At 39.4% G+C, this 27,291-nt stretch overlaps 1 protein-coding gene across 10 annotated transcripts in view; it reads left to right on the forward strand.

Annotated features, from left to right (window-relative positions):
* The window catches only part of akap13 (A-kinase anchoring protein 13), a 122,134-nt gene that overhangs the window by 17,498 nt on the left and 77,345 nt on the right, over positions 1-27,291 (forward strand). For all 10 annotated transcript variants that reach the window (XM_026174697.1, XM_026174621.1, XM_026174648.1 and 7 more), the window contains exons 2-7: positions 2,365-2,408; positions 10,870-11,023; positions 16,762-16,916; positions 17,491-17,662; positions 25,321-25,504; positions 26,878-27,073. In XM_026174697.1, coding sequence (XP_026030482.1) covers positions 2,376-2,408; positions 10,870-11,023; positions 16,762-16,916; positions 17,491-17,662; positions 25,321-25,504; positions 26,878-27,073 — 894 coding nt within the window. In that variant the 5' untranslated portion in view covers positions 2,365-2,375. The remainder of the gene's footprint in view (positions 1-2,364; positions 2,409-10,869; positions 11,024-16,761; positions 16,917-17,490; positions 17,663-25,320; positions 25,505-26,877; positions 27,074-27,291) is intronic.

Below are 27,291 nucleotides of genomic sequence, written 5' to 3' on the forward strand. Positions count from 1 at the left end.
AGCCAAGCTTAACTGCCACCTTGTCCACAGCAATGTTCTGAAGAGCTGCTGTACATGCTTCCTGTTCCGGTATCCAGACTATTTCAGTTAGCAAGCATCACTAGGATAGAGTAGTCCCAGTGGCAGTTTGCTAGCATTTTCCAAAGTACTACAAAATATGTTTAGGTTTAATGTTCTAGCTACGGGGGTCTTTTCTGGATAAAGTAATTTTTGACACCCCAAAGAGATTTTAACCAAATAAATAAATAAATAACCAGTACTGGAATTAAGTTATTTTTTAGCCTGTTTTATAAATTGGGATTTTATTTAATCAGGCATATGCCTGATTAAATAAAATCCCAATTATATTACACATATATTCCACATGTAATATTACACATGTATTCCCTGTAGCCCGTGTTCTCTATTAATAATGAATGTCTGTACTGTGCAAAAGGAGGGCCTAAGAAAGGAAAGGGTCTTACACATTAATATAATTTTTTTCTTTTTTTTTTCAGATATATAATATTCTAATGTTTTGGGAAATATAGTGTTAATTCCATATTGCATTTTGTTGGCTTTTTCAAAAGTAAGCAATGTCAATGTAACAAATTTGTCAATAATTAATTTTCAGTATGATTTTCTGGATATGTATTTGTCTGACACAGACTTAAAGGATTTTCTAAAAGAGTAATAAACAAAACCCCACTAAGCTTACATGTCGTAATCTCCATTATTTAATTATCTTCTGTCCCTTTTGAACTGTGCGGCAAGCTCTGGAGCTGTGACTGATACATTATCAATTCATTAAGTTGTTATGGCTGACATGTTAGAAAATATTTGCTTATTTATACAACCAGTGAGCATGGAGGAGTAAAGGCATTCATGTGAAGTTGAGTTTCTGGCTACCTGATGAATCATTTGTTTGGTATTTGTCAATACCCTAGGGAAATATCAGGTTTTTTAAAAGCTAAAGGCCTCGATTATATGTTTACACGAGCTCACACCTACCTTTGTCTGGGCAGGCAGCGTATAGTTCTTCCTCAGAGCAGTTTCTCATTTGGACTAAATTACTCTATAAAGTGAAAGATGTCGCTTGTACTGATGAACCCTCAGAGGATAATTACCAGCTGCAGCAAGGAGGCGTTTTCAGTGCGTGCCTATCTCATCTGCTGCTTCTGCCCTTTCTGGCTCTCCCACAGCGGCATGCTGGCTGCTGTCCTCCTCCTCATGTTAGCTATAGATATCTTTTTCTGACCCTCATTTGCTTTAGCTGCCACATCAGTGCTGGCTGAAGCATGGAAATACTGAAATAAATAATTTAAGTGGTAAGCTATCACACTGGTTGGACTTTTGGATATTCTCCTGGACACTTTATGGACTCTGTTTAGTTAAAAACTCTGGTTCAGACTATGTCTGGATCTCAGTAAGCCCTGAGCATCTGAGTTAAATAACTTTAGCAATATTTGATTGCAGGTCTAGTTATTAACAGTTAATAACAGAGTGCTAATCTCCTCAAACCATATCCGACCTGACTGCTTTGCTCCTTATTTGACACACTTGACTGTAGATTATTGAAGGTAATATGGTTATGGAAGTGAATTCTGTTTTAGTTTTTAATGCCCACCCACCCACGCACTTTCTTTCTTTCTTTCTGGGCATAAACATGTTAATAACTTATTTGAGGAGTAAGAGCATTGTCAGACTTTGATGTACCAGTTTTGAACAAACTTGTGTCTTTTATGATGATGTCACCTGTCGCTATGTGGAGAAAGACCAATAATAATCCTTCCTTCAGTGCATGGTAATACATTCAGATTGTGTGCACTACAAAGAAGGACTATTCACAGAAAGTCAATGTGTCAGTCTGTATTTGTGTATGTGTGTGAGAGCAGGTCAAGAAGAAGCTGAGCAAAATTGTTTCCTTGGATGCAGCTCAGCACTGGAATAAAACCGTACCCTTTTAAATAGTAAGGAGATCAAAAAATCAATACATGGCAGTCGAGGTTGCTGCCACAAATAATTTAGTGTATGGATAACACTGACCTGGTCGCCACATATATTTAGGCATTTGTTAATATACGTAGGCAGCCTGCACGAGTAAAAAGTGAAGCAAAACAGAGCTAAACACAAAGTCAATTTTAGACCCACCAGAGTCTAGATGTCAATATATGCTAATTTTGCTTAGTGCCTGCATCAAATGTAATACAATATAAATATCGGTTTTACAAATTGTTGATAGGATAATATTGTGTTTACAGCTTGCTGCGGTGCCCTTAACGGCCAGACAGGTTTTAGTACCGCTTTAAGACATGATTTTGTTTTATATTACAATATAGATGCCTAATTAGAGTTGTAACCCTTAATTTGTTCTTCTTTTTACAGTGTCCAGGGACATGAAACTCAATCCACAGCAAGCTCCATTGTATGTAAGTATCACATAATCACACAACACTAGCAGCAAAGCTGTTGTTCCAGTTCACATAATTATTTTTTCTTTTAACGCTTCTGCATTCACGTGCTGTGTAGGTGTGGTGGTGAAGGCGCTCGATCTGTTGAACCCGTTAGGCCGGGAAACCGTAATTCTTTATCAGTATTTGTTTACATGGTTTGATGATCTCATATAATGCCTGGAATGTCAGTTCTTGATTTCCACCTCTCCACCTGATAACAGGTCTAATTAACAGGAACAACTGAAAACAGCTGTGTGGGTGTGCAGGACCAGATAGTGGAGAGCATGCTGGACTGCATGCAAATGAACTAAATGTTTAATGTTTGCTGACTGGAAAATGGTCTATACTGTTTTTACTGTCCGCTTTTATGTCTGAGGTCATCATTTTGCATGTTGACACACTGATGATGAAAAAGAAAGAAAATAGACCCACATAACTGAGTAGGAAGTGAATGACAAGAAATATTACAAGACAGCATAAAAGTAATTTTTAATCAATTTTTTAAATAACATTTAAGCACTGTGGCTTCAGTCAGAATAAAACCTTTCACTCCTGGAAGTGTCTTCTTTGATCCATTCATTTTTGAAGAGATACACATCAGGAATACCCTAACCTAGTGTTGTGTAGCTTTGAAGTACATAGGTATCTTAACCACCTGTTATTATGTCAACGTTACAGAGATAAATAGATGAACATTCTCAAAGACAACCAGCTTTCCAAACATCCCTTTGTTCATGATAAGTTGATCATAGCCATTCATAGTCATACTGTTTTTTTATTGACGAGGAGATACGAATGCCTTTAGGGTTGCATCAGGAAGAGCATCCGGCATAAAAAATTCAGCCAAATCAAACATGCAGAGCTCCCCGCTGTGGCGAGCCCTTGTGAGCAGCCAGAAGTAGGTTTTTATATATTCATCAATTCATTCATATTTTAACCGCATTGACGAATGTTTGGGATGTCAAGGCTGCAGGTTGAGTATGTTGCCCCTGATATCCTTTGCGTAGAGACGTTTTCCATTTGTGACTACATAAAACAATAGCTAAAGGTGCTGTATGCTAATCATTACAAATTTCTGTGCAGTTGTCTGCTGGAATAAACTAGCTGGCGAAAACGTGGCGAGACACTGTTTCTAAATGACGGACATAGCCATTGTGATGCTCAGTGTGGGCATTTTGATCATTGCTATGTTGATTTTTGGAGCACGAAGTTAGCACGTTTGGACATATTAAAACCATATTTGGGTACAAATGAACGAGCTGGACATTGGAGTCTGTTGGGAGTGACTCTTGAAGATGGTCTCAAGCGGCCACTACACAATGGCTTAACTTTTTAACCCTGGAGCTTGCTGCTTGCTTGAGTCTCTTGTCATTCTCGGTCCTTTGTCCCGTCCTTTGGAGCGAGGCACCTGTGTGTTTTGCTTCAGCGAAGTCACGTGAGGTAGATCAAGTAGATGAGATGTAGCTTGTTGCTGAGGTCGTCTCAGATTGCCGAACTGTGTGGCATATCATGTGGGTTATGTCAGCAGTTTTCTAGCTACTTTCATTGTCGCTGCCTAAAGCTTGGCAACACAGCTGGTGTTCAACTTGTAAATGTAACGCTTTGCATTGTTGCTTATATTGCTGATCAGGCCATATGGCTTTTTCCACTCACTCCTCCTTTTAAGTTCAATCAATTTCATGATCCTTTTAGCTGCTATTGTTGTTTTGGAGATGGTGAGTTTGCATAATGGTGTAAAAACAGATAACTTGGCTTTACTTAAAAAAAACTAAATAAAATAAATGAATAGCAATTCTGCAAACTTGCTTAAAAAAGAGTAGTCTTTATTTAAGGGAGGGAATTATAATCTTTATTTTGAGTGTGCATCGCTTAAGGAGGATAAGCCACATTTGCGTCATTTAGTATTTTAAAGTAAATTTAAACCCACTTTATACAACCTTGGTTTTACAGATAACTCAGTATCTGTAATTAAACTACAAAACCTAATATAGATATGGTTACATGCACCACTTCAAACTGATTGGTACATGTCAGTGATATATGCAATCCCTTAATATTAAAAATTTCCATTTATAGCTCATTTATAACTCTTAATTACTGACTTTTGAATTGCGTCCAAAATGGACTTCCAGGTAGAGTTAAAATGTCTTTGAGTTCTACTGGGGTTTCTGCACTATTTGATAAATATTTAATGAGGTTTGTGTTTTGAGGGGAGTTTCTGAGTTGATCTTAGTGGTTACACTGGTCTCCTATCACTGGCAGGTGTAGAAGGCACATAGGAAATGAGATAAGTGAGGGATGTGTGTGTTTGTGTATGTGTGCCTCTCTAAAGGCTATACTGGCTCACACATTAACCACCCAGACAACCTTATCTGTGATTTACACTCAAACTCCTCAGTGGAACCAGGCAGGCAGTCAGGCCTCATTAGACATCAGATTTTAGAAACTTATCACAGCAGTTCACAGTGAGATAGCTCATAGGGGTTAAGTAGCCAGCCTGTAATTGTATCGTTAAAAAAAGAAAAAGAAAAAAAAAAGATATAGTTCATGGGCTCTACCTTCTAGATGAAATGGCAGCCCCAGTCTATAAGTGTAGAACTAAATCTAGAAGTTACATATTCTGAGAAGAACAGAGGTCAAGGCCTTGATATTCTTGCAATATTACTTTGTCCTCAGAAGGATTCTTAATGAGCATGTTATGGGTAAAGAAATTGAGTAAGGGCTGATTTTATTTTAGCGAGCGCTGGGAGAGGGTTACATGATTTGTTAGGCAGGGGATTAGTTGTGGGTGTTCTTAACAAAATGAGTTTTCTTTCCATAACAGCGAGACTCTGTTGTTCTAGCTGTGAGTAAACATGCTATTTACATTCTTGGCATTTAGCAGACAATGTTTCCAGAGCGGCTTACAATTAAATAAGCAGGTAGGGGTTCAGTGGTTAACACAGCATGCGTGACTGTGGGCATGGTACCAGTTACATGGGCTGAACCTGTGAACTGACTGCTTGGTTATTGTCTCCAGGTTAAAGCTTCTCTGGATAACTACAATTATACTATTTTTTTAATGGCATCCAGAGCCTTTAAATGAATTGCAGCCAACATTCTATAGCTGGCATATTGACATGGCATGTATCAATACAGCCAAAATGGTTACGAGACGTACACACACTGTCATGAAGTATGTCGGACTGTTTTATGTACTGGCTTTCATGTGTAGTCATGAGAAAAAGGAACGTTTTCACTCTATGAAGTAGGAATTAAGAGGGTAAGTAGTAGCCAGGTGCTGCTAATCAGCACGTGATTAACTAACCATCTGCAAGAATGACCATCTCTGTAAAAACAGACGCTTTAGCCGTTTGCCAATCTCTGAACATTCAGACATGTTTTAACACAGCGGGACAATCTTTCCAGACTGGACATCTCAGGAAATTCACCAGAAGTTGGGTCTGTGTAATGCTCAGAAAAACTGCACATAAGCCAGTTTGTGACATTGTAGTTACAAACAGAATGAGCAATTGTATGAAAGGGTTACCTGAAGAACGCCTCTTTTTTCTGAAACAAATATGGCAGCATGGCTTAGGTGTGCAAACTTGCAAGATGTTTGCCAATTTGGAGATGTTTGTCCATAATAAACAGTGCCAACCAAACCAAACACAGCATATCAGCTCTTCCTACCAGTTGTTAAGTGCAGTGGTTGATGGTTGATAACTCGGGCTTTTTTGCAGTCTAAGGATCTGAGCACTTTGCAGTCATGGAGTGAGCTGTGAATTCTTCTATGTACCAAAGTATTCTAGTCAAATGTGAGGCCAGCTGTCAGACAGCTATAGCTTGGCTGAAAATGATCCCAAACACAGTAGCAAATTTACAACAGAATAGCTGAAAAAGAAAAGTGTTGCAATCGCCCAAAGTGCAGACCTCAGTCGGGCTGAAATGTTGTTGTGGGACGTTAAGGTATGCATAAAGCTAAGCTGTAAAGAAGAGTCGGTCAACATTTCCCCACAAAGATACGAGAGCCTAATAAAATGATACAGGAACTGATAACTTCAAGTTATAAAGGGAGTTCTATAAGCTGTCCTGTGAGTACTTAGTTTTCAAAGCAATAAAGAGACCGCCATAGTGATTTCTTGATTATTAGCATAATAAAGACAAAATTGACTTTGAAATGATAAAGCTGCACATGCTGGGAGATTACAGATTGATAGCTAACAGCCAGTGTTGTATTGCTCTTGGCTGCTACTGTGGGCTGTGGGTCATACATACATACACATTTACTTTGCACTGTTATGTGCATGCTGCTAAATTCAATACCATTTGACACAGTACACAAGTTAGTATCATGAATGACATTAACTGGTGAAGTTATCTGGTTTAGCTTTTGTGACCTATTTGTTACATTGCCTGTATCTATATCAAGCAGTAAAGCAACCTCAGGGTTGGACATTTCAGGCAAAAATACTTTCTGATTTTCACTGTTGGCAGTATAGTATTAGGATTATTGCCCAAAGATTGTCCCCCAGAGCAGACTGCTCTAAAATCAGTGTGACATGTTAGCTTCACCTGGAGTAGCCTGCGTGATATTTCACATTTTTGTTCTTATTTAAAGGCGTCCCACACAAAACAGCTTTTCTTGGTCTGACGGATGGTAAATTTGAGCAGTTTCTTTTTTTCTTCTTTTTTTTTTGTGGGCAAACAGTTTATAGGTTTATTTTTTGTTAATGTTTTAATAGCACATTAAACCAGACTACAGGAAAAATAAGGGGGGGGGGGGGGGGTCTTTTAGATTAGAATTAAAATAGCTGCATAAACTATTATATTTTTTTTGTATAAATTAATATCCCAAAAATCCCGTCCCTTGCTGCGTGAATGTGGCAATGGTTTGTTTGTAACATTTGTAATAACGTAAACAGTCAGTCAGTCACAGGACTTCCTTACGCCTTAGTCATGCTGGTATTTTGCTCCACGAATTTCTGGCTAAAAGAAGTTTTGCCCCAGTTTTACTGACATTAATATTTGGCCAGAAGGGTTTCATTTGATACAACTAGGTTTAATATACATTATCCTAGCTAACATTAGCTTACTTGCTAACTCTGATGATCTGCTAGTTACACCGTTTGTGAAGCTCTAATTTTTTAGATTATGCTGCAGTCAGTTCACATATTGGCAATACAAACATTTCATTGCATGAAGAATGCTGCTTGGTGCATGTTTACCTCCTGAAGGGACAAGGGATGCTCTGTATGTCAGCAGACTTGTAAGTTGTGGGTTGCTTAATTTGCTCTGCCAATGTTTCATGTTAGTGTGTAAACAGGGGCCGGTTTTGCTCCGTAAATTGGCTTTGAAATTGTATGTTGGGAACAAAAGCAGCAAGGGGTAAACCATGCAAAAGGTTGCAATATATGGCTTCCAAAAGAAGGGTCTCATGTTGAGTTGGCTTTAGTTGCTTGTAAAAATAAAAATGGCTTAATACCACGAAGGATGAATCACAATGACAAGCAATTACACCCATAAACTTTGAGGCTAACTTTTTAATGAACATCATTAAAGGATGTTTTTTTTGTTGTTGTTTTTAAAAAATGTGTTGTTATCGCAGATTTCATGTGACAGAGTGCACAAAAAGATACAAATGAAGATCTATTGGATTTAAGTAACAAGTGACAATTAGTTTGGGTGGTGAAGTGAAGGATAGAGCTGCCTGTAGTAAGAAACAAAGCCTGAGTTAAGTGAACAATCACTAAAATTTCAATATAAGTTTAAAAATAATTATCAGTGTGAAGTCGTAACAGTATATGCAAATGCTTAAAACCAAGCCTTACCTTACCTGGACAGATGAAACCAGCGCTGCAGCAGGATGTGTGGAAAAGGCTACACGTATATGCATATTTAAAAAGAGGGGGTTGGGTTCATAGTCTCCAGCTGTGCTTTTGATGCTGCTTAAAAGCTGCCTGTTCCCTATTGAAGCTCCATGATTAGCAGGTCAATACCCCAGCAGGTCACTTAGTTAAGTACTTATAACCAGCAGAGAGCACAGTCATACAGTGTGGCTGAAAGACATGCATTTGAGCACCGCTTTAAAACCACAGGTTTGTTTTTCTATATTAAGCTGGAGAGTCACTGCAATATTTCCTTTTTCCCATTTTAATTACTGTTGTTTTGAAAACTTAATGTCAGCAGGGTTAGTTTTATTGTGGGGCTTCTGTGTGCTCGTTTCCTCCCTTCTCCAGCAGATGTTTCACATCTCTGGCTTTTCACCTTCACCTTCACTCCCACCTCCTGCCGACATATTTGAAGTACTGGAACTGATCAGATCTGGTTGATCTGATCATTCAGATCTATGCTGTAATTTTCTTCTGTTTAAATAATTGAATTTCAAACACCAAGATTGAATATTCTAAGATTTGTGCTATTTATTTTGTCCCCTTTAAAGTGTTTTTCTTTGTTAGGAAATTATCAATCGCTTATAATGTTATTTACAAAGGTGGGTATTAACTTTGGTGGAATAAGGAGATTTTGGTGGGCTGCTTTAAGAAATCTGAGCACCTATTGTGTCAAAAAGCAGCAGAGTGGTATTCAGACTGAGGTAATTTCCCACTCGCCTCCAGCGATGGAGAGAAAACCATTTCTCCATTTGCTTCTCTTTTGTTCGTTGTGAAAATGTGGAACTTATTTCACACTAATACGTTTTCATTTTCACATGGAGTACAAACTCACAAATCCTCTGAGGTACCAATCCTTTCAATAGCACCAAGCCCTAATTTCCAATCTGGGCTCAGGATAAGAGATGAGTTTTTAATGGAGAAAATGTCATGCCTGCTGGCTTCCTCCCATCTACTACTCATTTACTTCAGTGACTCTGCTTTTTAAAACTGATACTGGCTGTGCATAGAAAAGCCTACACCCTTTACATTGTGCGCAGTCCTGGTTGTCTGAAGGTTACTGAAGGCTTTTTTTCTGGCTGTATGGCCTCTGGGCTATGTGGTTGTCTTTGAGCACATTTTGCCCCCTCACATTGTTAAGCATCAGTAGTGGCTTGCCAAACAGAGACCTTGCAATGTTGGGGTTGCTGGTTTGCCTCGCTGCTGTCCACCTGCTGATATCCGCCTGCGAGGAACATGGCCCGGAGGCTCCCATTTTATAAGAGAAGGAGGAGACACCTTTAACCCCGTTAAGCTCAGATCGTCACGACAGACTGCTCACGTTGGACGAGGCCAGTAAAAAGACTGCAACGGTGGCCAGATTAAGTGGGTTGAAATGTCCCATTATCCCTCCTCCATGTCAAGAAGCTGCAGTCCTACAGTGGAAAGCAGCTAATTCTGAACAATATCCCTATTTTTTGTTACTATTTCTCCTCCTCAGTGTCCTCAGATGACACATTGATGCTCTGTCACAAATCAGCCAATTGTCACTAAAACTGTACCTTTAAATGTATTAAGAAAATGTGTAGACAAATTGATGGTTTGGTTTATTTTATTTTATTTAGTTTATTGGCCAGTGGCAGTGTACAATAAATACCAGTTATAAGTTAAATTTCACCTGTAATTTCTGGTTGGAAGCATTTAATGGTGGAAAAACAAAATCCTGCGTACTAAAAGAGCCATGGCAATGCTGAACCCCAAGGCACAAACTTAGCATCTGCACCTGCTGATGATGCAGAATACATGAAAAAGGACAAACAGCATAGTTTTTACACTGACCAGGCTGTGTTTTTAGTACCATCCTGAACCTATTTAGCTGCTTAGCTTACACTGTGGTGTTTATTTCATTACGTATATTTTTATTTGTAATGTTCTAACAAAAAAGGGCTAATAGGAAATCCAGCTTACATGAGAAGACTGTTTATTCAAATTTCTTTTTTTTAAAGACTTTTGTTTTAGTTGTTGTTGTGATATTGTATTAGATTTCTAAGCTGAATGTGCTTCTTTGTCTTGTTGTGCTGTTCTCTGATGGTGACTGTGCTCACACTGTTTTGCAGAAGTCCAGCTGCTCCTCCATGTTGTCTGCTTGTTTCTTTGTTAATGATGTGGTGTGTAACATTTCATCAGCAAACAAACATTACCATATTTAATTTGAGGCGTTAATGTAATTGCTGTAAACAACTGCGGTGCTAAGAAGATCAGGAGTCTCCGCACGCACTATTATTCACTCTTAAAATCTGGTATCCACTTGTCCAGAGTCTAGTTCACACCTGGTACTGCAGCCAATAAATGCATCTAAAGTGACAGACAGTGATTGAATTACACTGACTTGATGGCGTTAGATTGGTATCTATGGCTAAGTAGATGAACCAAGACATGTAGGCCACTGAGAAGAGGGCTGAGTTAGACTGCAGGCATCTGCAGGTGGATGATAATGTGCCCATTTCATGTTATAAACATGTCTTTTCTTTTTGTCTCTTTCTGTTTTTCCTTTTCCCTCCTAACGTTTCGTCTGCGTGCCTCTGCAGGGTCATTGTGTTATCACAGTACAGCTCAGTGATGACGAGCTGGCTGGTAGTGAGGAGGGCGTGGACTACTTCCTGCTGTTCGCTGGCAGTACACAGAGGCACCTGACCAGCACCCTGAGAAGCAGTCATGACACCTTGCAGGCTTTGTGTCCCGGTAAGCCATCGTACCCACAATGCCTTGCAGCTTACTAGCACCCAAAGGATGGCAGCTCCACCTACAGCATTTAATATTTGTTAGAGACTGTGTTTGCAGACACTTTTAAATAAGATTAGCCTGGATTATTAACAACTAAAGCTGATGCTCTATGAAAGTGCACCAGCTGTTTTATTTAGGAATGTTTTGTTAGTATCTCGTTGGGCCGCCTCATGCCTTAAGAACTGCTGACGTAAATTCATCAAGATGTTACGTCTGTGTCAGCAAATGGAGATTTTGGCTCACACTGGCATGACAGCATCACATAGTTACATCCGCGATACATTCCACCACATCCACACCACAAGTGCTCTGTTAGATTGAGATCTTGTGCCTGTGGAAACTATTTAAGTATGGTGAACTCATTGTCGTGTTCAAGGAACCAGTTGGAGCTGAGTTGATTTGAGCTTTCTGGCAGAACATCTTATCCTGCTGAAAAGAGCCTTCAGAAAAAGGTGTATGTTGTGGTCATAAAGGGATGGACAGCAACAAAACATGGGTAGGCTGTGGTGTTTGATGCTCAGCTGTTACTAAAGAGCCCTGAGTCTGCCAAGAAGAGCCCGAATCATTGATAAAAGGGAGGATGTTTGCTTTTGTTATGTTTACACCAATTCTGACCAGTTTCTTAACTGACAGGACTGGCACCCAGTTTGGCTCTCTGCTGCTATAGCCCATCTGCTTCAAGGTTTAATGCATTTCACATGCAGCGATGCTCTTTTGCCCAGAGAACTGCTGCTCGCTTTATATTTTACTTACCATTCTATATAAACCCTAGAGATGGTTTTGTGGGAAAATCCTAGTAGATCAACAGTTTCTGAAATAATCAGACCAGCCCATTTTGAACAACCATGTTCAAAATCACCTAAATCACCTTTCTGACACTCAGTTTGAACTTCAGCAGGTTGTCTTGACCATGTCTACATGCATAAATGCATTGAGTTGCATTTCCTCATGATTGACTAAGTAAATATTTGCATTAAGAAGCAACTGAACTTGTCTATCTAACAAAGTAAATGTATTTTATCCCCTTACTTGTCACTTTACTTTAGCACCTGTCCACTTTATTGTAATTCAGTACAGTATCAGCATTTACATACATGAAAGAGCACCCCCAGTAATTTGACCTCATTTCTAAACCTTTATAGCCATCATAAAAGTCGACTTTATGGCAGATCACTTGTATTGTATTTGTGTATTTGAGTCAAAACGTAGTAGCAGTGCTTCAGAAGAACTGAGGAAAAGTTTGAACATTATCTTAAAAGGTGGTTTTAAATTCTTCTGTATTCATCATGTGCTGCATCCCAAATTAATATTAAAAGAGGTGTTAAACCAGGAAGGAGAAAAAAAAGATTAATCATCTGCTACCGCTGTCCTCATTTTAAACTAATGTTTTGTTTTGGAGAAAGAGGAATCACTTCACTTTCTAGAGTCTATCCCATTTATCACTCCTCTTGGAGCTTTTCCCACTTTTTCTACTTGCAAAATGGAACATATTTGGTCTGAATTGATTTTCTGTGCTTTTTCTTGGAAAATAAACAAGAATCAACAGGAAACCTTGATAGAAAAAGTCAGAGATCTCTGCACATACAAAGTAGGTAGTCAAAACTGCAATGCAGCTGTGACCCTGTGACCAGAGTTCATGTTAATTGAATATTTTCAGTCACTGACTGATCAGAGCACAAGAGGAATCAGCTATGACATTAAGTTATTCCAGACCATCTGGGCTTTCGAAGAATAAATATTACATTATAAAAATCTCGAGCTCTTAGGGAACATCAGAGCTTACTGGAGGTCACATGTTCTGGATGTGGTAACAAGGGTTTATGCTACCAAAATGTTCATGTAATAAAATCTGGTCTTATGATATAAGAAATGTCACTGACGTCATTGCTTCCTTCAATGGTCCACGTTCCACAGAGGAAAATAAAAGTGGCAGGATTATAAACTGTGTTATCTTGGTACGAGTTCCACTAAATTAATGCTTAAAGTTGGGAGGGAGTTGGTGTCACTTTACCAGCAGATTAGCTTTGCTTCAATGCTTTCTCCATCAGGCCCTTCTGGGCTCTAAAGGGATCAACTAGGTCGCGGGATAGAGTTCCCAGGGGACCTGGGAAAATGACTGCAAACTCACTGAATCACTGCTTTGGATTAAGATATCTCTGATTCAAATAATATTTATCAAGCTGCCTAGTAGCCTTCTGACTGCGTTGGTAGCGACATACAACATTGACAAATTATAAAATATATGGATCTGTCGTTACAGAAAGTTTTCTCCCAGAACGAAGGGTATTGCAGACGTGCAAATGTGGCTGATCTTGTTGTAGAGCACACAGTGACGTGGAGTAGATTCCAGAAATTATGTGTGAATTCATGCAATGCTTAATAACTACAAGTGGGAAATCAGTTTTGAAACTGGCTGTGTGTGTTGACGTCTTGTTGGGAGTGGACAGATGGACCATGGCAGTGTTCCCTGACTTTCTCTTTGTTTTCTTCTTTTAGACAAAACTGAAAAAATGAGCAACTTTTCAATCTTATTTTGCCAAATTAACACATTTTAAAAAGCAATTGCTACAGTAACACAGAGGATGTCAAAACTGGGGCGGCACAGCAAGGTGAAAAATATAAAGTGAAATGAACTTGAATTAATATGATTGTTTTCTTGTTTTTTAGGGAAAATATGTAGGCTTTTTTTTTCTTCAAAAAAGTATGTCTGTGCAGTTGCACTGATAACATGTACCCACGTTTAGGAGAAATTAACAGTGAATCTTTTTTCATTGTAAATAACCGATGAAAAGTGAGGTGTGCGTTGTGTGTACTTTTTCCTGCTTCTGAAGTGGGCCGTGCCAAAAAAGAGCCACCGCAATAATATATCAAGTTGTCCTCAACTCAAGTAACTTTGTTTTATGGCTTTCTACTCTGCTCGACTATACACTGTGGGGCAAAAGGAGGGGCTTTACACACCGTGTACACTTTACACATGGTGAAATCCAGAGCAGAGGAAGGAAGATAAACTAGTCGGACTGTAAATGATACCAAAACGTAGTAGATTAAAAATGTTATATTTTTAAATTGATTTGACGGGCCTGTTGCTCTTCTCACCAGCTGAGGTAGGCTCCAGTTCCCTGTGACCCAGATTTGAATAAGTGGTTAAGAAAATGAACAAATGCATTAATGGATAAATTGATTTCTACTTAATATATTTCTCTATGGTTTCTTGGGGAGGAAAGTGGGTTCAGAGAGTGAGGTTGAGTTCCCATGTCGGGGGACAGGCACTGCCCCACTCCCTAAGCAATAGTTATGGAAACCACTGTGGACATTAGTGTGCTTTGTTCAGTCTTTGCGATGTGACTTGTGAGTAAATGGCTGTTAGTCAGAAGAATTTAACACATGTTCCATTAAGTGAAATAATATTGTGAATTTATTTGTATTAATTAGGATTTAAATCAGCATTGCAGCTCTGCACTCGTTTGTAGCTCATTACTGTGACAAAATTAGTTCACCATTTCATCCAAGTAGTGCTTCTAAAATGAGAAAAAATTCAATTAATGGAGTGATTAAATTGAATAAAGATACTTTTTTTAAAAGTTCAATTTAAGCTTGATTTCCTCTTATTAGAGCAGATTGAATTAAAGCAATATTTTGATTTATCTAAGAACAGTACAGGTGTTACTAATAACATTAACACCTGACTTGTTAATAATTTTTATTTAATTGTTCTGAGCCAGCATGGACCGTTGGTAATGTGAAATTGAGCTTACAGCACATATTATTTTGGGATCGCCGCATCATCACTTTCTGCGCCCGGTTTAACGCTCCATCATATTTGACCCATTTAACCATAGACTATATGTAAAAGATGAATGCTGCTAACCAGTGTCACCCGATATCCACAACATTAGTGTTTTAGATGGTGCCATCTCAAGCCTTGATTATATTTTCGGCATCCACAAACCCATTAGGGTCTGAGTGACATACAGTGGTGTGGACGTAGTTATGCTTGACTGTTTTTTCTTTTTGTGACTACGTGGACTCGTTCATAGGGTAACAAAACCCCAACAACTTTCATTCATCAAAAATTGAAATACAATCTTCTTATACCATTTTATGTTAATATTACATTGAATCAAAAATAGTGAGGTAAGGCTTACTGTTGCAAATAACTGCAGCTGCCTGTAACAGCACATCTTTAAATGAGTTTGTATTAGGGCTGTTCGATATAACCATATATATCGGATGACGATATAAAAACGTCTATCGTTTCATTTTACGATATCGTTTGTTTCGTGGTGTCGCAAAATAAACTCTTTACGGCAATATTTTTCATCGTTTTGATGGTCACTGTAGTGGCTATATTAATTTCTTAAAGTTCTCTCTTTCTCTTATATTTAATATAACCACACCACGGACGGACAAGCGCATGTTTTTATGCGTTGTCGTTAGCAACAACAACGGTAAAACCATCTCGTGTCCGCTTGTTTATGTTCCACATAAACCTTTCACAATAAAGCTCAAGATCCTGTTGAGACTTTTCAAAATAAACTGAATCACGTGAAAGGGCAGATTATTTACGGATGAGAAGTAAAAAAGAGCCGTCAGGTGCTAAAAAATAAACCTTAGACTCAAACGTTAGAACAGGCCTTTCCCCGCAGCACGCCGTGTAATAAATACTCACAAAGAAAACGGCGGCCGTTACAACTTATGTCTAAAAATGTGTCGTTTCATACATCTGTTAAAACACTCGACTCCAGCTACATGACGCGCAGCTGGAAACACTTCCCGCAAGTCGAGCTGCCCGAGATTCACAGAATTGACAAAAATGTTACATTTTTGTGATTTATATCGTTATCGGGACGATAGAATTCTTATATCGGGATATGAGATTTTGGTCATATCGCACAGCCCTAGTTTGTATACCCACTGTATAGTTGCTATGTAGTCAAAAAGTATGCATAGAGACCAAAATAGTTCTTGCCAGCCACTAGTGGCCACTCCAGAAAGTGTAGTTTTCTGGCACTACAGCGTTGACGATGTTTACTTTACTATTAGAGATACTGTCAGTGACCAATATTTCAATTGATTCAGCCTGCATAAGCTGGGTCTCACAACAAGAAAACGCTCAAAACTGAACACAATTCAGCAGATGAGTTTAAAAATTTTGCGTAGAAATATCGTTTATGCATTTTATACCTCATGCAGTGAATCTATTTTAAACCTGCGACATGAACTGTGCAAGTAGCCAATATTGCTGCGATGATTTGTGATAGTTGTGTGGGCTGCATCAACAGAAATATATATACTCTGTAACTGAAGTAACTAAAGTTAATTTCCGCAAGACTGGCATCTGAGGACATCTTAGACCCTACAGTTAGCTGGCATTGTACATCAATAAAGTATAAATAATTAGTTCAAGCAACTAGTGTTTTAGCTAGGGCAATAATTTTTTATTGTTTAGTTGAAATATTGTTGTATTGTTATTATTTAAGCTCATATGACTTGAGTTTATAGCAAGGCCAGTCATCTATAGCCGAAATGGGTTAATCCTAACAAAGAAACGTTTAATCTCATACACTGAAAATACACAATATAATCTATTTGTCGTTGTGAAAAATGCTGTACACTATGGTACTGTCCTCCACAGGTCAGTTCTCTGTAATCCCCTCTTTCTCTCTTCTCACCCTTGCTTTTTGTGTCTCTTGTAGCTCATGACTGCTGCGAAGTGGTGCTGGTCACCTTGTGCTCAGTCACCCGAGGTGTCCCCGTGGAGCCACAATCCCATCTGGTTCACGTGGCGCCATTGGCCGAGCATCGATTCAGCTTTGTTCAGGATTTGGCGTTTGACATGGCCCAGTTCCTGGTGAGCAGAAAGACGAGTCATTTCTATTCCTACTGCATGTCATCAGTTGAATAATAGAAATACAGAAGCTTGTCACAGGGCTGGAAAACAAAATTGGTTACCACTGGTTACAAGTAATACAGCTCTGTGTACAAAGTGACAGTTAAACAAAAAGATTGCCATGTTATTGTTTCTTTCCTGACAAGGCCTAATGTCTGACAGTTCTTGGCGTTCAATTAATGAATTCTTTTCAGCATAGTTTATCATCCCATAGAAATTTTATGAGTTTGCTTTTCTGAGGAGTAGGACAAGATAAAATAATTTTCTTGGGCACTCAAACTTAATGGAACATGTTCCAATTTATAAATCCGAACATGATTTTTTATTTTTTGTCAAAACAGTGCATCCCCAAATCGAGCTTAGCGCTGATACACTCATGTGGATGTTTCTTCCTACATTAACATATTTCATTATTCAAAAGGCATTTGGTTAATGCTTTCATGCTGAGCGCTTTAAAATGAGTGCTCCCATTAGTCTACGGCTCACTTCAACCTCTATGAAACTCGACTCATCTCTGTAATCACCCTCCACACAGGTGAGCACTGTGGGCCGGGCTGATGGCCTCGATGGGGCGCTGTTGCTGGATGAGTGTCAGATTCCTCTGCAGGAGTGTGAGCGTCTGGATGAGAGTTTGGCACTGGCCCTACACCACCTCAAACTGCCTACAGGATGGAATTTACTGGGGAACAAACGATCCAACAGCACTGGTGAGTCTGGAGGGCAGTGGACCCTTTGAAACAGGCAGAATGTCTCTGCACTGATGCAGGAACATACTGACAAATTATGGTTGTATAACACATACTGACACACATGACCCTGCTGTTTGTGTGTTTGTTTATCTGGCTCCTTTTATGTTGTTGAGCAGATATCAGCAGACTAGGAAGACTGAGGATTCTTTTTTGGCATTTTCAGAGAGACACTGTAATTACTGGTCAAAACAACAAGACTTTGTTACTGATTAGTTCAGATGAGTGCATGGATGTAACAAGCTGTTTACTGTCTCCACGTTGTGTGGGTATGTGTGTGCTTTGCAGCATGCGTTACTGAAAGTGACTTCCATTTAACTTCTATCTTTATAGACAAACTGGTGGATGATTTATATATTGCACTCTCACTCTGGAACACCACCTCCATTACTGCAACGGCAGAGTGGAACTGAACACATTTTACATTACGACAGCGGGAGCACTGATGTTTGGGTTAATCACAGTCGGCTGTCGCCCCTTCTGACAGATGAACTTAGCCTGTGCAACTGTAGAAGTTATCCAGTCTCACAACGCTAGTCTGAAATTGGTTATGACACAGCTTTTGGGAAAGAAATAACATTAAGGTACCGCTTCTGTCTGACCTTCACAGTCTGTAAATTTAAATTGGCTACCTAAACCCAGCAGGAATCATTTCAGCTCCTAGCTTAAAATTTAAATCACTAAACTGTTCGTTCATTTTAAACACAAGAAATCCATCATTTTATAAAAATTGGAAATGTGTGACACTATGAAAGTTTAAATGTACTACTAACTTAGAGGTATCTGTGGTCGCAGCTTATCTCTGTAGAACGATCACTCCCTCTTCAGCAGTTTATGGTTAATCTTTTCTTGGCACTTTGCTTTAAATGTGACTTTGCTTGTGACATTTGCCTTCCACTGTTCTCCCAAATTTCTGTTATTATTAACTTGCTGTTGTGGAGCTTATATATGCGACCTGAGACCATATCAGACATGTTTCCGCATAAATGCAACCACAGTATTATACCAGCTGTTGTTGAATCTGGCATTCCATTTTCATCTGAACCACATAGCTGTAAAGTTTTTTGATTTGCTCTTGCTGTGCTGAAACAGTGGTATCATCTGTCCCATGACAGTTGTATAAACACCTAGAAAATTGTCCAGAACCCCCTTTGTTGTAGTTCATGCTGTATTACGTCTCTTATTTTGCCCCGAGGACACATGCATAAACACTCACAGACCCACAAAGTGAAAACAATACTGACTAATCCATCAGCTGATAACACGGCTACAACAGAATAAAAAGGGCAATTGTGGAACTCTCTGTGGGTGGAGATGAGGATGGACTTTTGGTCAGAGATGCGAAGGAGGCAGTACTGTATGTTCCAGTTATTTTTCCTGGAGTACAAAAAGAGATATTGGCTGTTTATTGTGGAAGTTTGGTTTAGATGTTTGCTAGTGCGATCTACATGGACGGTGCTCACAGATAATATCAGGGGAGGATTTGAAACAGCTGTGCGCAGAATTTGACTTGAGGCAGCAGAAAGAACCTGCTGTCGGACATGGCAGGAGGTGAGCCTGAGGTCTGGAATTGATGGACAGAGATTTCAACACCATTGCTTACTTGCCAACTAGAGGGTTGTGCATTTAAGGGTTGAAACACCCAGTGAAGATTTGGTACCACCTGACACCATCCTCTTCAGCTGCACATACTGAAGTAGTGGCATCTTGATTTTATGCAGTAAGTGATGATATCATCAGTTAAAAATCCAATGCAGAAGTGCAAATCTAGCTTTGACCAGACTTGCTGTCAAAATACACATTTTTCAGGTAGCAGAGAAATTTGATCAACAAATTGGCTAATATATGGATGTAAACCATTTTTACTCAAAAGATGAATTCCTGATAGTTTGTCTTAAATCTTCCATTGACTTGACACTGCCAGGTAGTGTCTTTAATAATGTTGTGTATTTTCTTTGTGCTAATGTCAATGTGGTCACAGCAGATGAAGTCTTATTCATCCACTGAAGAGTGTTTGAGGAGGAGCATTTCCTAGATACAAATAATGTTTTAGGTGCTTTTTGAAGAGGATTTGGGAATTAAAAATCCAAGACCTCCAAGGCATTTTAAAAAAAATTACTTAAAGGCACTCAAACGCCTTTATTCTCTTGACATGGTCATATTCAACCTAAAAAGGATCAGGTATTGGGTAGTTAAAACCAGTTTTATTCACAAATAAAGGGTTTAATGCTGAACATTTTTTTGTAGAAATATGAGTATGCCATAAGAATAATGGCAATTTAAATTTTCTACATATTTATTGTGGTCTCTCAGTTTAAACTGTGATCTCAGGAGTATATTTCTGGCTTAACAGCAACCACATCCACCTGCTTTTCACTCTTGAGTTTGAGAGGTGCAGCCAATCAGAAGAGGGCTGGTTTAAAGAGTGCAGAGGGAGCTCAAACGTTGTGTTTTAGACTGCGGATGAAGGCCCAATATAAAAATTTATTATTTTGTTTTTTGTCACTCATGCAAAGCTACTCTGGGAGAATCCAACAGTAAAAATCCTGGAGCTGCAAATGAGAATCATAGATGTGCTAAAAAGCTTAACATGAAAGCAATAAGCAATGAATATATAAAAATTATATATTCATTATTATTTATTTATATTTGGATATTTATTTTTAAGAGCTTAATAATATACGACAGGTGCTTTCAAAGTATCCCAAAATAAACATTTGCAACATACCATTTATGGCTTGATTGATACCAGAAGCCCTCGAGTTGCTTCAGTTTGTCATCACACTCTTTCTTCGGGGTGTCAGATGCATGTGAAGTGCCATTCTGACACAATCAAAGAGCAACTTCAGGTCTCTCACAGTGAGCTTATGCAGTTGAAAGCAACAGCTGACACCGTTATATCATCGCCTATGTGTGTTCATTTTATCTATAAGAAATATTTCTGTACTTGGATTATTCACACTGGTCTACAGCCTAAATGCTTGTGAAATAAATGTAATCACACTTTAGTAATTTGGCTCACTGAAAGTGAAAGTGACACTTAAAACTGGTTGGGTTGGCTCTAGTCTTCATGATATGCCACGAGGTTATGTCTAAGACTAAAAGTTATTTGTTGGAACAAAAATGATTGAAGCACATCTTTACTGGTGAATTTTGGCAAATAATTTCAGAAGGCCACTTATTTAAGCTTCCAATTTTGATTAAGTTTCTATGACTTATAGGTGTCAGGTATGAAATGTGGCAGATTTCAAATTGTTTATTAGCTCTGTTTGACTTTTGGCCTCTGTTTTGACCTTGGATTTGACCTTCCTAGCAGCAGGACTGTAAAGTTGCATTTTTTTTTTTTGCATCCCCTCTGTTTGTTCCCTGCATTGTAAAATAATTGAAAAAAGGTTTGTCATGGAGACATCCATAGACAGACATGTGGTGAAGATGATCAAACCAAAATGTCAACATTTTATAATATTTGGGCTAACTGATGCAAGCGACATTTCTCCATGTGACAACATCCCACCTAGGCCCAATATCGTGTCCTTGTCTTTCAAATATAATGGGTCATGTTTAGCTTTTCTCTATAGACCTTTGTTACATGATGAACAAAGGTGCTGTATTATCATATGAGGTGACCGTGTGCAAAATGTAAAGATAGTGAAAATAGTGGCTAGTCAGCTGTTTTAAATGGTCAAAATAAAGACGTAAACAGCAGGTTTGATCTCCAGAGCAGAAAACTCCAGAGTTAAAATAGAGTGCGTGTGTTCAAATACGTACATTGTATTTGAACACTGGTGTATTTACAGAACACGCCACTACACGGATTTATCTCTAACTCTGGTATTAGTATGAACAAATAGAGCTGAGTATCCCTTTGCTGAAGCCTGAGCACTTGAGGTAGTGAGAAACTGCTACATCAGTGGAAACAAACATACATTTTTATTAAAATCAAAGTGCCAATTTTCTCCAGTCATTGACTCTGACAACTTTAATCAGTTAAAGGAAGCCAAATGAGCCAATGCAGATGATAAACTCTGCGAGGTAATTGCTCTCTGTGAAACGGCATAAACAAGACTTTTGGGAGTAGTTAGAGCGCTGCCTCAGCCTCTGGCTATTTCTCAGATAATAGCTAATGGTTAAACTTGGATTTGGATATTAGACCAAACCAGAAGAGCCGGCAAGATTTTAGACAAAACTGACTGGAAAAAAGAAAAAGCTGGGAAGACTGGAGTAATGTGGAGTGGAGATCAGAAAAGCTCACACACTTCTTAAAATTTTGAGTTTGTTATTGTTCTAGGAAGAAAACTCGTCATATCAAAAATTAGCTTATCAGTATTGACCTTCATCCCGATTAGATCCGATCCACTTGTTACTGTGAAGTGTGTCAGAGCGCTTTAACGATGGACACACACGTACAGGCTCCTTTGCATTGAAGTCAGTTGTCATGTTGTTGATGTGGAAGGCGCCTTCATGCTGTGGTGAGTGATGTGTGCTCTAATAGGCTCTGCTTCACAATATGTCACAGCTTCAATACAAGACGCTCAGCGGTGCCGAGCCGGGGGGAGGGAAGAGGAGCGCGACTCGGCTCTCCATTTATCAGATCTGTCAGATGATGGATAGCATTAGACTATAGGTGGAGGTGACGGTGCTTCATCTCAGTCATCCTTCACGCTGTGGGCACGCAGCACTTGCTGCTCTAACTGTAGCCACCCATTTATTGTCGTCTGGGAACGTCACCTGGAAAAACTGCGCATATCATTAAAGATGGTTGACAGTTCCCAACTGATTCCTCGGTTTTGAACAGGTGCATTTAGTGTCAAATTATCTAAAGCCCGTGGGTTGTCAATCAGTGCCATTAAAGTAGATGACTCAATGATCTGTGGCCTTTAAATTCACTAAAGTCAACTAACAGAACTGTTGCATAATGTATTAGTTGTTTACTTCATTCATCAATAAGACAAAGAGCCTGCAGCCCTGCTAACAATTCGGTTAGGCCCACCATTCTTCCTGATGTCAAAGGTGAGATAATAACACTTACATAGGTTGTATAATAAAAATTGTATTCAGTTTAGTTTAGTGTTTTTGCATGCGAACTAGGGCCTGATACAGATATCAGCTGATGCCAATTTGTTAATTTATTTTTGTTTTTCCTCCCTTTGTGCCAGTGAAGCAAGGAAATCCTCACTATAGAAAAATAACTGACCCGTTTTAACCTCTTTCACCTTTTCATCACATTTAACCGCTAGCAAAATTAAGGTTCAGTGCAGAAATTTGCTCATTACCACAAAGTCTTTCTAAGGTTAATGGGTATGTTTGTTTGTGTTTTTGTTTTGTTTTTTTACTGATGCTATTGGACAAATAAAATTCTGATCTGAAGATGGCGCTAGATGAAAATCAGGTGATAATATCCTGGCAAGTATTCTGACAGTTGTTAAATCATTTCACACGACCAAAGTCTGTATTCATTCTATGATTGTACCAGATTTTCTGCCTTGTAGTTTTTGAGAGCCACTATCAAGGCTAAAAATTGCTTTTGAATTTTGAGGATTTGCTGCTTTCCTCTGTTTTCTCTCCAAAGCTATCTACAAAAGTAAAATGTCACTTTTGGGTAAAGGATTTTTTTTTTGGCTCATTTCCCTGATGAATAACTATACCGAATAATTGGGGAATCAGCAAGAAGCCAGGATCTCTGCCAGGAAGCGGTGAAGCTGCTTTGTTGTGACCAATCATTCATTGAAGCCACATTGTGTTGGTGATTTCTGTCCCAGATCAGAAAGCTAAAATTGCATGTATATTCTAGCTGGCACTCATAATATGAAAATGACATGGCTGTTATGGCAGCCAGTTTTGAGGAACCGCAAACAAACCCAGCAGTAAAGCATTTCCTGCTGCTGTTGGCACCTCACATTCCACACCGGCCCAGCTCGGCCAAGTGGAGCATTAAATTTGACCAATTAGCTTGAGGTTGATCAGGGCAGGCTTGTTCATAAAGGCCCACAGTAAATGGACTGAAACCTCTCATCAGCAGACACAACCAGCATTGTGAATGTTGCCTAACGATTATTGTGATGCTGATAACACCAAGGAAAATGTGTTTTCTGCCCCTTACCCTGTTCTCAAGCATTTGTTCTGCAGTTTATTTTTTCATTCTTTTCCAGCTGATCATATCTTGCTGTTAAAACCTACACTAGGCAGAGTAAAATAGTCCCAGAAGAAATCACAGAGGAGTTGGTATATAGAACATCCTGTTTGTGTCTAACCCAAAAGCCTTATATTTTATCTGTTTGTGCAAATAAATCTGATTTCCTGTACTGCGAACTGGAAGAAAATCCTCTGCTCATAGGCAGTGACAAATGAAAGCGAAAGAACAAAAACAATCTTCCTAATAAACAGTGCAGAAACACCGTCCAGAGAAATCTGGAAGCAGCAACAATACTTTTTGCTGCTATAAATAACCACAGACCAGCTGGGTGATAAACAAAAGCACTGTATATGCAGTTTACTGACTACATTAAAGACATCTGGGTACTGAAGTTGAACACCACATTTAAACTCGCAAGCTTGCAATGTTGTGTGGTGTTTTAGATTACCAGTTCTCACATATTATTACTTTTTTATTTCTCTCCAATGAGCTGCTTGTTCTGCTTTCCATTGACAATTTATCATTTATTGCACTTCAGGACTCGATTTCCCACTAACTTAAAACTAGGGCATCCTTATGTCAGCGTACCCTCTTAAATTGACAATAAATTTGCCAGTGGTTGGGCAGTAAAAGAGATTAATAATAACACAAAAGTTTGGGCAACTCCTGTAGACCCAGAAGTGTTTTCATAATCTTTTCCAATGAAGACAGAGAGAGAATTAATTACACAACTTGAAACGAGGAAATTTCTGGGATAGCCAACAGCCCTCAGCCGGCCTTTAGTACTGAAGAGAGCCTTGCTGGCAACCTGTTGCTTTAGCAGAAAGATGAAGTGTGTGTGTGTGTGTGTGTCCATGAGTCTCTGTTAGTGTCTCTTTGAATGTGTGAAAGGGAGGATCTTGGTGTTTGATGGTGTTATTAGCAGTCTGACTGATATACTGGGCTAATAATGGACTTAAATTAAAAATGGGACTGTGGTGTGCTGGTATGTGGTTAACATCTGAAATGAAATGGTGTCTTTTGATTTATTCATAGAGCCATTACTGTTGTTGCTTTCATTTGTCCGATGATGCTTCAAAGGCTTTTCCGCATTCACTGAACATGTCAAAATCTTGATATGGTCTGTATTTTTCAGGCACACAGAAGACATGATTACAATTACACTCAGTCGGCATGCTGGGTTTGATCACAAAATGACAGTTATGTCCTGCAGATACCTGTACTGATCATCTGATGGACGTAGCAGGAAGGAGACAAGTTATGGTTTTATCAGTCTGTGAGTGTGCAAATGTCTGTTGTATGCTGGGTCATCATGGATCCTGAACTGGTTTAATTAGACTGCTCTGCAGTGTTGCCAGGCTGCCACAATTGTTGGTATGTTGGCTGCTTTGCCACGATTTAGCTCCCTGGACCGCTGCGCTCTGTCACGCTCTCTCTTTTTTTGATTCTTTTGGTCTTTATTTGTCATCTTCTCTCTCTTCCTCAGATCTGAATCCTCAGGAGACTCTGCTGCATTTCTCAGCACGTCGAGGTCTCTTTCAGGTTACACACTTCTTGCTGCAGCAAGCTGGGGCAAGAGGAGCCCTTCGTTTGGCCAACAGGCAAGGCGACACCCCGTCCGCCGTTGCGGAATTACGAGGGCACAAATGCCTCCATGAGCTCCTCACAAAGTAAGCGCTTGTATTATTCTCAAAACATTCAGTTCAGGTTCACGTGAACGTCTCGTGTCATATGGCTATGCTTGAAAAAGATTTATTTGTCTAAACTGTCCTCACACTGTGTGACAGTGACATTAGCCCTGAGGTTCAGTGAACATTGCCCTCTTCTCTGTACAAACAGTTCCATGTCAATATATCAGAGGGCAGATGGCGTGGTTCCTCCTTCTTTTATAGCAATGTTGTTTGTCTGTTGTCCTCACAGAACAATAGAAGTATTCAAAGAACATCACCACCAAGCCACGCAGCAGCCTAGCTTAGCACTTTCAGCTGCAGTCAGATAGTTGAGGGCAAATTGAAAAGTTGTGGGCTGCCAGTATTGTTCCAAGGAAATCTAAAGTGATGGGAAACTATTCTGCAACACAAAAGCCTCAGTCCTGTTTCCACTGACCTCTTGTAGTACCTTTTCAGTCTCAGTATGCGCAGCTCCACTTTAATCCAAACACACTGCAGTGCTCTCTCTGCAGTTTAATGGCATGGTGATGTATGTGTTTTGTTTAAAGTTGTCAAGTATTATCCTCTAATAATATCTTCCAGAGTCTAGTGAGGTCAAATTCTTTCATTCAAAATTAAAACTCAGAGGGGGGAAAAGGAGCGTTTGAGTGCATTGACTTAGACAGAGCTTAAAGTGGAAAGAGACTCCTTTTATGTCTTTGCAGAGGACGTTTCACTAAACTCAAAGTGAAGATGCCACACACTGAAGGAAAACTGCCACTTAGCGAGCTTCCTTGTTGCTAAGCTTGCACTGAAGCCAGTTTATGACCTCCATCTCGCTCTTTATGTGCTGGTAATTACATTTGCCTCATGAAAAGTGAAGTCACTTGTAGCCTTGGTTGGTGACCTCAGCTGCCGGGCCTCGGTGTTAAAGAAGTCCACCCAGGATTATGCAAACAGATCTGCCTTACTAGGAGGCGTCTCCCCTGTGCAGCACCAACATATGAAAAATGAAAAACTGCACATACTTTACCGTCAACTCTTAAATTAAATGCAGCAGGGGGAGAGATGTTTTCTCGGAAAGCTTATCAGTTAGGAGTGGCCTTTAAGTACGTGTATTTTACTACTGGAAAGAAAAGTATAACTTTTAGTGGACAGGATATGGCATCTGGAACTTTTAAAGTTTTACTAACATTTACTAACATCTAATCTCTGATTACTTGCTGACTACTGGAATAGACTTTCACAACCAGCCTTAGCCCATTTGAAGTTTAAGGATGTGAGTTACTGAAGAAAAACTGCACTCTGTGAATTGGCTGACATCACTGTTAAAACCTTTCCGTGTTAGCCAATGCAGACCCTTCCGGATGATCTAAGTGTTTATTTCACGGCAGGGCTGAGACCGATCCGGAGAAGGACGAAGAGTCTGTCGCTGTCCAGCAGGTCTCTGAAGACGTTCAGGTGTTTTGCCACCTTCCCAAACTGAACACACACACGTTGACACTGAGCATACACCCTGGGCGTGACACACCGTCCTTTCAGAAGAGTGTTGAGCAGCTGCTGCACTTGATTTGTCATCTTCATGCCAAGGTGAGTCATGCCACCTTCCTCTTTTAGCACGCTATCTGTGCTCACATTGGCTAAAACCAGGAGCTCTGCTGCTACTGAACATTGTTGGATTGTTTGTCTTTTCACTGACCTCATTTTTTAACCTTCAAACTTCATTTGTATAACCAGTGGAACACCTTATGCAATCATAGAGTCGGCGCTTGATAAGAACTGAAGAGCAGGTCTGTTGTTTCTTTTTC

The sequence above is a fragment of the Astatotilapia calliptera genome, chromosome 1, assembly GCF_900246225.1.
Source record: "Astatotilapia calliptera chromosome 1, fAstCal1.2, whole genome shotgun sequence".
NCBI classification, from domain to species: domain Eukaryota; kingdom Metazoa; phylum Chordata; class Actinopteri; order Cichliformes; family Cichlidae; genus Astatotilapia; species Astatotilapia calliptera.